This window comes from Salvia hispanica, chromosome 5, assembly GCF_023119035.1.
Source record: "Salvia hispanica cultivar TCC Black 2014 chromosome 5, UniMelb_Shisp_WGS_1.0, whole genome shotgun sequence".
In the NCBI taxonomy this organism is placed as follows: Eukaryota; Viridiplantae; Streptophyta; class Magnoliopsida; order Lamiales; family Lamiaceae; genus Salvia; species Salvia hispanica.
In genome coordinates, this window is record NC_062969.1 from 22448206 (window position 1) to 22458840 (window position 10635).

Sequence of the window (10635 nt, forward strand, 5' to 3'; positions counted from 1 at the left end):
TTATAAGATAAAAGTAATTGTATTTCTTGATTGAATAATGATAATAACAATAACCCTATTTATAATAGGGATACTAACTTAATGAGCAAGACAAAAGATCCTAAGAGATAATATGGGAAAATATGGGAAAGATATGCTAAATCAATAACTAACTAAATAATAGGGTATAGGGAATATTCATAGAGATATCTCGTATCAACTCTTCTGCAATTAAAATTCGCCTTGTCCTCAAGGTGGGAACCACGACACAATGAAGAGCTACACAAAAGGTTTGGCGAGCTATTCCCTCCTGGATCAAACGCACACCGAATAGGGAAGCGTCTCCCTTCCTCATCCCTATCAAAAATCATCAAAGGAGGGCCAATGTGATTATCAAAGTTCGGCACTAAAATGGATAGCTTGTCAACACGTCCAAGAACATTCAAATATAGCGTGTCATTGCGCGGCGGGATCAACCGTGCATCACCGTTGAGCAATGTTGATCGATGATTCATTCTTGCAACATCACCACCCTGCAAATCCCGTGTAACTTGCCACTCGCCCTCTCTGTCCAGCTCGCGGAACAATTGTTTTCCTTCACCCTTAGTGTAATTGAAGAAGTTTTGCACCGAGAGAAGCCCATTCTCATCTGAGTGATCATCCTTCGCATCCTCAATGGACTCATCTGTGTCCTCGTTCAACAAAACACAAATCTCATTCGTAGAAAGTATGCTTTGGCTTCCACTTTCTAATTGCTTTTGAGTGCCTTCAATAAAAACATTACCAAGGATGTAGTTCTCAGAAAGCAAGGTTTTTTCTTCCAAACCAGAAGATTGTATATCACTTGTTGGCTTAATCTCATGAGCCTTGTCGAGGGCACTGTTGGATGGTACCTTGCTCCATGTATAGCACAGCTTCGACGATGGCGTAGAGCTCCTTGTGATACGTAGAAGCGAATTATTAAATTTCTTCTAAATAAATTCTAATTTCGAAACTGGACCAAGGCTTCCCTTTATTTTCAGCCCAAGTAATTAAATCTCAAATTTGGGACTCTTCAAATTATGTACTGCAACATTAATTATTTGCTCGGATTTAATTCTTCCACTCACTTATCCCAAATAAAAAGTTAGCCCATCAACACTTAAATAAAAGAACCCACACCTAAATACCCATTCATCATCTCCCTCGCTATTTACCCCAACTAAAATGAGAGAAGCTCTCCCCTCACTACCTGCTGCCGCCGCCGCCTCTGACGGCGTCTCTCTCTCCCTCCTCCGTCGGTCTGTCCCTTCTCTTTTCTCTCTCCTTCTCCTCTCCCTCTCGTCTCCTGCTCACGCCGCCGCCCTCATCTCTTTCCAGCTCTGCCGCCGGAGCTGTTGACAGATCCCCGGCAGAAGTGTGCTCCCAAGATAAAACTCTCTAACCTTTTTTTGATTATTATAGAATTCATTTTGGGTTTTCACGGTTTTAGGATCTACTTTAGCATTTCTTGTAATTTGGAAGACTTGCGTTAGGCTCCTTTGCACCCTAAGTGTCCTATTTCCTTCTTAATCTCAGCCGTAGGATCCTTGAACTGGATGGTTGTGATCAATGCATTATTAGTCTATAATGTTGCATTATTAGCCGTTGTGCATTATTAGAATGAAAATGTGCATTATTAGTCTATAATGTTGCATTATTAACCGTTGTGCATTATTAGAATGAAAATGTGCATTATTAAATGACACGTGGCATTAATCTAACCGTCAGATGACAAAATCGTGGGGCTAGGATTAAGAAGGAAAAAGGACAAAAGATATGAAAATGATTTGAATACATCCCTGTGAAACTTACTATTAGGCTAGGTGTTGTAAATTCAAAATTTGAGCAGATTCTATGTTCGAAATTGTATATGCATGCTTGTACATAGATGAAAGAAAAGAAAGGCTCGGTCTTTACCTTTTGATGTGGGAACAAAGTATTGTTGGATTGTAGGCCTTGATCCTACGATTACATGCAACTCTCCCTCCTAGTACTCCTTTATTCTGTACGTGTGTGATGAGAATTTTTGTAATGTTTCATAGTGATTGGATGGCCTAAAGTTGAAACGCTTGGGGGTTTATATACTCGCCGATCCTTTGCAAGTTGCTATGCAAGTGGAGAGGGAGTTTAAATTTGGGGGAGGTTTAACTTAGGGGAGGTTTGGTTGTATGTTAGAGATATTTGCTCTTTTTGGTGATCCTATAGCCAAAAAGCATTTTGGTATTTGATGGAGAATTTGAGGGGTTGGGATCCTATGTTGTGCTAAATAGCACAGCAGTGTCTAATACAACATTAAAATAGTATATACATATTCAATTTATTTTATTATTTGATTATTTTAATTGGTGTGTCTAATCGTCGCTCCTGCTGTCCTATTTAGAATAGCAGATGATCCCCCTCCAAATTTGAGACCTTGATTTGTTGGTGCATTAAATGTCCACTTGGCAATATCTTTTCAAAGATTACGATTAGATGGGGAGATAAATCTCCTCCCTTTATTACTCTATCAAATCTGCGTATTGATTCGCTTTTGGATTCTCCCAAATCCATTTAAACTCAATAATTGATTTTTCTTACTTTCTCTATTTCTCTTCTTTTGTAGGAAATAGCATCCATTTAAGGATCATGGGCTCTCCTCGTTGATGTATTGGCTTTCCTTGGAGCGGTCCCTAACGACCTCTAGCATCACTGCCAAAATCTGCAAGCAGCAGTTAAACCCAATGACGAAGCCACTGTGGGGCCTGGGGGGCCACTGGGCCCCCCAGCTAATAAAGTTATTACTATATATATATGGTATTAGTAGACGTCACCAAACCGAACCGGCCCGGAACCGTCACCGGCGGTTCGGAACTGTGAACCGGAACCGCGGTGGCGGTTCGGAACCGGATAGGAGTCGGCGGTTTAGGTGGGCCGGTTCAGGTTAGAAACCGCCGGTTAGAAACCGGCGGTTCGCCGGAAACCGGCGGTTAGGCGGTTCCGGCAGCTTTTCAGGCGGCAGGTGGTGGCAGCGTAGGGTTGCAGGCGTAGGGTGGCAGGAAACCGGCGACCAAACCGCCGGTTTGGTCTGGAACCGGCCAGAAACCGCCGGTTCCGGCAGCTTTTCAGGCGGTCTAGGCGTAGGGTTGCAGCGTAGGGTGGCAGAACGGTTAGAAACCGCCGGTTTCGTGTCAGAACCGGCCAGAAACCGGCAAGAAACCGGCGGTTCAGGCGGTAAACCGGCCGGTTTCAAATTTTCGAAAATTCAAATTTTTATTTTTTATTTTTTATTTTTATTAAATCTGATTTTTTCTCCTATAAATACCCCCTCTCCCCTTCATTTCTACTCACCCCATTCTTGTGTTAACAAGGATTTCTCTTCTCAATCTCACAATTTCTCTCATCTCTATCTCCATTCTCTCTAATTGTTCAAGTTGTTTACTATATTTGTGCAAATTGTTCTTATAATTTACTTCAATTGTCTATCATAATCATCCGGTCATCCCTCACTACTCTTGTTATACTCTCTCTTTATTTTTCAATTTGCAAAAAATGTCTTCATCTCGTCGTGGTGGTGATCGGGGCAAGGGAATTGCCCAAGACCAAGATCAAAGTGGTCGTCGGAAATCAAGGCGCCCTAGTCGTCGTGAGGTTATGGATGAGGTTTCCCAACAAACCGCTATGCGTTTGCAAGTAAGTTGTTCAAATATTAATTTTACAAATTCTTATTTTTGGTACTATACATTATTTATACCGTTTATAACTTTATATATAATATTTGTAGGCCGAAGAATATCATAGGGCTGCCATGGTACTTAGCAACATGAGCGGCGCCGAAGGTTACGAGTCTTATCACTCTTATGGTAACGTGAATTTATCATCCGACGACGACGGTGGTAATGGTGGAGGATCTGCACAATATCCTCCGACGAGCGCCGGACAAGTTGGTGAAAATGATGAAGCGGTTCCTCCTCCTGAAACTCAAACCGAGCGGGGTAAGGCTAATAAGAAGGCCTTGAAATCGGATACTTTTGTTAAACATTATAAAAAAGTCCCGGTACTAGATGGAACCACTCAAAAAGAGACCAATGAATTTGTCGCATATTGTAACTATTGCGATAAATCCTACCCCTTTTTTGCCGGTGGGGGCTATGGTACTCTCCATCGTCATTTAAAGGCAAAGCATCCGATCGAATATGGGACCGCCAAATCCCAAACCCAACTAAACTTCCCGTCCGGTGCGTCTGAAACAACAGGTACGCCTCTTTTTAAATATGCTCATAAAGTCGCTCAAGATGCTATGGTTAGATGGGCTGCAATGAATTGCCTTTCAATTTTTTTATGACAAAAAATATGAAGTTACTATGCAAACTGCTTTTAATGTCGGTGCTAAAAGAATACCCGCAACTTCACATCAAAGATCTAACAACAGACAATTTTTTGAGAAGCAAAAAGAAGTAACACGTTTTTTGTCCAACTTGGGTCACAAAGTAAACATTTGCTCTAATGTGTGGACTGATGCTTTTCAAAGAAATTCTTATATGGGCATTACATGTCATTTTTTGGACAATAGTTGGACGTTGCACAAGCGTTTGATTGGTTTTAGATAATTTCCTACGCCACACACCGCACCCGCAATTGCTGCTTTAATTATTCAAGTTTTGAATGAATATAGATTGTGCAATAAGGTCTTTTCTGTTGGTTTTGATAATGCAACCGCTAACACTGCAAGTATTGCCGACTTAATTGCGGCTTGTGCCCCGGTTATAACTGGTGAGTACTTTCATCAAAGATGCATTTGTCATATTTTAAATTTATGTGTACAAGAAGCTCTTTCTTTGTGGCAAAAACATGTTGATCCTATTAGAACTGCCGTAAATTTGATCTATTGGAAGCCTCACATTGGTAAGGCTTGGAAGAAATATTGTCATCAAAAGAAGATCAGGTACACAAATTTTACAATTGATGTGTCTACTAGATAGAACTCCACATATGATTGTTTGAACTCTACTTTGGAGCATATAGATTATTTGATTGATTTTTTTAGGACTTATCCCGTTCCTGATTTATATTTATCGCATGCATGTTGGGAGCAAAGCATGAGTTTGTTTAAATTGTTCAAAGGTTTCAAAAATGCGACTGTTGAGTTATCGGGTGTTTATTATTGCACATTTGTTCGTGTTTTAGAGCATTGCATGTATATATCACTTGGTTTTAAGACGGCTATGAAAAATTCCATTACAAATCCTGAGTTGATGTGTGTTTTATATTATATGATTGACAAATGGCTTAAGTATTTCAGTGAGATTCCAACGGTGTTTTTGATTGCAAAGGTTTTGGATCCGAAATGGAAATTGGTCGGTACCTTGAAGATTTTAGAATTTTATTACAACAATTTGAGTTCTATTGATCTTCAACCACTTCGGGATTTGCAATCCGAAGTCAATGAGGACAACAACATACGTTTGTCCGAAACATTCCAAATAAACCTCCCCAATCTCTCCGTCATCAAACATGCATTTGAGTTTGAGTTGCGAACTCTCTTTGCCGAATACGAAGTCAAGTACAACAGTATCCACCAAGTGAGACAACGACCCACCCCTCATCAACAACACAGTTTTGGGTTCTTTCAAGTTGATGACCCCGACGCACAATCCCAATTGGCCGACCTATACGGTTACACCACCAGCGGCAGTTTGTCGGCAAGGAGTACGGTAAGTGAGTTAGATTTATATTTTGACTCACGCTTTTCTTTGAATGAAGATGAAGGTCCCGTTCCCAACCAAATCGATGTCCTCGATTGGTGGGGAACACATGAGAAAGATTTTCCCATCTTTGCATCAATGGTCAAGGAGATTTTTTCAATTCCGGCTTCCACTGTCGCCGTCGAGTCCGCTTTTAGTGTTGGAGGCAACGTCTTGGACGATAGAAGAAGTAGACTATCCGGCCAAAATATGGAAGCCACCATGTTACTTGACGATTGGTGTTCGGCTGACATTAGAGATCAAGAGCTAGATTGGAACACCCAAGTACAAACCGCCCAAGACTACTACCCCGACGAAGAAGAAGAAGAACAATGAGGTGGAGTGGGAGGTCTACCGCCGATTGCCGAATAGGTAAGTAAGGTAAGAGAACTACGTGGACTTTGATTCCTTAATGTAATTGAGCATTAAGGATACGTAGGCAACCCAACTTAAATTTTAAATTTAAGTTGGGCTCAAGTCCTTTTCCTTTATTTCTTTTTTTTTTCAATTGTTTCAATTTTAAAATATACAAATACAATTATATAATTGTATTTGTATATACTCTAATCGATGAAGAAGACTTCTCTATAAGACTAAATCCGGGAGACTTTTGACAATTCTACCATGATTGTTGATGGCTAAATTAAACTCAACAATTAAGGTTGAATTGCTAAAGGTATCCTCAATTTAGTTAGTAGAAACATCTCCTTCGCCGACTAAGAGTATATATATAATATATTATACTATCTATTTGCATTTATAATTTATTGTTTTTTACTTCAAGATTTTTTATTTAAATTGTTATACAAGCTAACAAGCATGTATTATGTTATGTATTAAGTCTTTTGACTCTTTTGTAATTTCAATTTTCAACATTTGTATTTGTAATATCAACATATCGTTCAAATTTGTATAATTGTAATTTGTATGATTGTAATTTGTAATCATTGTATCAATAAAATTCCAATTGTCCAACTCCAATGTCGACTTCTACTCTATTTGTCAATTGTCATTTTCGTTATATTTATTTATTCGATAGTAATTAGTAAGTAGAACACTACAACTACAAGATGTAATTTGTAATTAGCACTATAAATGAATAAATTAAAAAAAAAAACGAACTTGAACCGGCCCGGAACCGGACCGGAACCGTCTGAAAACCGCCGGTCTTGAACCGGCTACGAACCGTGAATGAACCGGTTCTTGAACCGGAACCGCCGGAAGCTAGGCGGGCCGGTTCAGGTTCGTGATTTTTTTGAACCGGAACCGCCGGTTCGAAACCGGGAACCGACGGTTCATGAACCGTGGTGACGTCTAGGTATTAGTAATGCATAATTTGTGACTAGCGCAGTTGGTCCTCCTTACTCGAGTTCGATTCCTGCGGCCTCCAATTCCTAATTTTTTTTTCCTTTGTTTAATTTTCTTACATTTTTATGCTCCCAAATCCCATATTCGAATCTCCCTTGGCCTAAAAATCAATTTTTTTCTTGTTTTGTTTTCTTACTCTTTTATCAATTTTTGTTTCTTACACTTTTACTTCTAAGAATTTTTTTTATTGTAGTATTTTCTTATATTTCTAAGTTTCCAAATTCAAATCCTTCCGCCTTATTTTACTTTCTTATACCTCCAATTCCTAATTTTTTTTTCCTTTGTTTAGTTTTCTTACATTTTTATGCTCCCAAATCCCATATTCGAATCCCCCTTGGCCTAAAAATCAATTTTTTTCTTGTTTTGTTTTCTTACTCTTTTATCAATTTTTGTTTCTTACACTTTTACTTCTAAGAATTTGTTTTATTGTAGTATTTTCTTATATTTCTAAGTTTCCAAGTTCAAATCCTTCCTCCTTATTTTATTTTCTTATACCTTTATGTCCAATAGTTTTACTCTCACTGCTATTTTATTTGCATATATCTGAATTTTAGTCTTATAGGAGTACTTAATTACTTGCACCTTATTTTTTAGAGTGAACTACAAAAATGGTCCCTGGACTATGGGTTTATCTCGCCCATAGTCCCTGGACTTTAAAAATATCGTCAGTAGTCCCCGGACTAAGGGTTTATCTCGAAATTGGTCCTTTTGGCTTTTTTTTGCACGAAAATACCCTTTGATATTAGTTTGGGGGGTTTGGGAAATTTGGTCTTTTTACATTTTTACATTTTAAATATGATATTATCTTAGTTATGTACTAACTTTGATATTATTTCAAAATTATCATTCTTCTTCCATTTTGTTATCCTTCACTGAATTTGTTTTTTTTTATTTCAATATTAGATTTAATTTTATAAAATTAAATTTAATATCTAGATTTTAAATATCAATAAATTTTTTTAATGAAAACTATTAATTCATGGACACTGTAAATATTGATTAAAACTATTAATTTTTGTTATTTAATATAATATTCAATTGAATTGAAGAAGTACAGAAAAATAATATTAATCATGATGGAAAAATAAGAGTTATTCTATTTAGCCTCCGTTCGGTTGTTATAATTGCTTGTGATTAAATATTATGAAGTTGACTAAAAATTTGATCCTACTAAAAATTTTATATAGGAGTATTTTTGTTGAAATTTTCTAGTAAATTTTGATTGTTTTCAAATTAATAAACGAAAATTATATTAGTCTTACATTAGATGCATATTTATTTCAGAATAAATTGTGTTATATAATCTATTTATAATTAAAGCTACTGTATTAAATATTGATTAAAACTAAGGCGTTGTCATACCTTATTGATTACATAGTACTATACACTATCAAATATTGATTATAACTATTAATTTTTGCTATTTAATAATTTTTATAATTAAAAAAATTTATTGATATTTAAAAATTAAAATTTAAAATTTTGTAAAATTAAATCTAATATTGAAATAAAGAAACAAAGTGAAGGATGACAAAAGGGAAAAAGGATGATAAATTTGAAATAATATCAAAGTTAGTACATAGCTGAAATAATATCAGATTTAAAATGTTAAAAGTGTAAAAAGACCAAATTGCCCAAACCCCCCAAAATAATATCAAAGGGTATTTTCGTACCAAAAAAAGCCAAAAGGACCAATTTCGAGATAAACCCTTAGTCCAGGGACTACTGGCGATATTTTTAAAGGACTATGGGCGAGATAAACCCATAGTCCAGGGACCATTTTTGTAGTTCACTCTATTTTTTAAAACGGTAGCAGTCCCATGTACCACATGCAGTTTCGCCAAAAAAATTAGTAATGATACAAAATAAAAAAAATGCCAAAACAAAAAAATATCTAAGAATTTTACAGATGGAGGCCATGGTAACTTGAGTTTTGGAGGTCTAATGCAGGAGGGTATCGATCGATATATAAGCAGGAGGGAGGGAGGGGGTAAATTGCTTGCACCATTTTCACCTTCTTCTTTGCATGATCTGCAACAAAAACACACAAATTAGGAAATGTTGAATTTTGGTGGACTTTCTTTTGGGCTGGTTATTTATTTGGCCCATGTGTTATTGTTTTGGGCTAAGCCCAAATGTCTTACCTCTAGCCCAGATGCTGCCACGTGGTCACTCACCCGGATTATGGCTTTGAGCCGTTGAATTGTGGAGTGTGTTAGTTATGTGAGTGGAGAGACTCTTGAGTCTCTCATTCAATCTATCTCTCTCTCTCTCTCTCATCTCTCGCTAGACCTAAATCTCTCTCTCTGAATTCCCTTTCTTCTCCGATGGATCTTCCACTGTTCTTGGGTAATCTCTCACGGTTTCTTCAGTGAGTGGACAAGTGTGAGTGGTGGTGAAGGCAACTACTTTGGTTGCTGAGAGTTGTGAAGGACTAGGGTTTCTGTGTGAGGTTTTACGGTGTGAGTTGGTGTTCGGTGCTTCCAGATCCTGTGTGGTTGAGTTGTGTGGTGTTGACTTCTGCGGTGAGAGGTTGATCTCTTCTAGTCAGATTCAACGGTGCTCCCTTGGATTGGTTTCTGGTTGAATAGATCTTGTTATTGGCGGGTTTCTGAGCCATCTTTTGATCTATTCAGTTTCTCTCTTGTTTCTTGTGTTAACAAGATTGTGCATATCTCTTTTGATCCGAGAGGATCTTGTTTGTTATCACTAATCCGTGTATTCAGTGTGCAGGCTTCATAGGAGACCGTTGTTGATACTTCAAGAACCTTAGCTTAGTATATTGACTACAGTTGTAATAGTTGATAGTTCTTTGGTTGTAATCTTGATAATTCAACAAAATCAGTTGCGTGGTTAGAGTTTGACTGACCTCTCCTAATGAAGAACAAAGAGGTCTTGGTAAATAGTGAATCCGCACCCAATCTGATCCCTACAGGAAAAAGTTGAAAATAGAAGCACAAAACTAGAACTATTTCACAAAATTGTTCTTAAACACAAATGGAGAAATGTTGCACAAATAGTACAAACTCAGAAGCAGATGGGTATAATAGAGTACTAATAAATGTACATAAATTCGATAATACATAATTATTGAATCTTTTAGATATTTTATTTTTATAACCGGTTCATGATTTTGAATTAGTTTTATAGTATAAATAAGCACCATTAGCCATTTAAAATAAATATGCTGAAAAAACGTGTGTATTTTTCTCAAATCAATGTCTCTCCTCTCTGATGCAAATGAACGAATAAAAGTACGAGAATGACTGAACTGATGGACAAAAGAACTCAACTAAATTGAGAACTTCGGAGTACAAAACTCAATGTCAAAATATATATTCAAAATCTGTCTTTTAAGATCAACAATGATGCCTTTATATAGGCAAAGGAAATCCTAAACTTATAGAAAGAAAATAACTAAGAAATCCTAAGCTTATTGAAAGAAATAACTAAAAAGATAATAAGCAAAAATAACTAATAATTTTTTTCATCTCCTAATTCTATTAACTAGGAAATAAATAAAACCAAAAATATACTTTTCTTAGCC

General features: G+C 36.9%; 2 protein-coding genes across 2 annotated transcripts; one reads left to right on the forward strand and one right to left on the reverse strand.

Annotated features, from left to right (window-relative positions):
- On the reverse strand, positions 1-2616 carry LOC125189651. Its single transcript, XM_048086906.1, has 3 exons — positions 2578-2616; positions 1211-1398; positions 1-915 (listed from the first exon to the last, which is right to left on the reverse strand). Exons 1-3 carry the CDS (start codon positions 2614-2616, stop codon positions 153-155), a joined length of 990 nt encoding a protein of 329 aa, XP_047942863.1. The 3' UTR covers positions 1-152.
- Positions 2617-3287: 671 nt separating this feature from the next.
- LOC125189652 lies at positions 3288-6056 on the forward strand. The gene is made up of 3 exons (XM_048086907.1): positions 3288-3669; positions 3761-4232; positions 5740-6056. The coding sequence occupies exons 1-3, from the start codon at positions 3529-3531 to the stop codon at positions 6054-6056; spliced, it is 930 nt and encodes a 309-aa protein (XP_047942864.1). The 5' UTR covers positions 3288-3528.
- Positions 6057-10635: the final 4579 nt, after the last annotated feature.

Coding starts and splice junctions, on each gene's coding strand:
- LOC125189651 (XM_048086906.1), bottom strand. CDS start 2,616: ATGGATGCTATTTCCTACAAAAGAAGAGAAATAGAGAAA. Junction 1,399..2,577: donor AAAGAAGAGAAATAGAGAAA/GTAAGAAAAATC, acceptor AAAAAAGGTTAG/AGAGTTTTATCTTGGGAGCA. Junction 916..1,210: donor AGAGGCGGCGGCGGCAGCAG/GTAGTGAGGGGA, acceptor ACGTATCACAAG/GAGCTCTACGCCATCGTCGA.
- LOC125189652 (XM_048086907.1), top strand. CDS start 3,529: ATGTCTTCATCTCGTCGTGGTGGTGATCGGGGCAAGGGAATTGCCCAA. Junction 3,670..3,760: donor AAACCGCTATGCGTTTGCAA/GTAAGTTGTTCA, acceptor TAATATTTGTAG/GCCGAAGAATATCATAGGGC. Junction 4,233..5,739: donor CGGTGCGTCTGAAACAACAG/GTACGCCTCTTT, acceptor CTTTGAATGAAG/ATGAAGGTCCCGTTCCCAAC.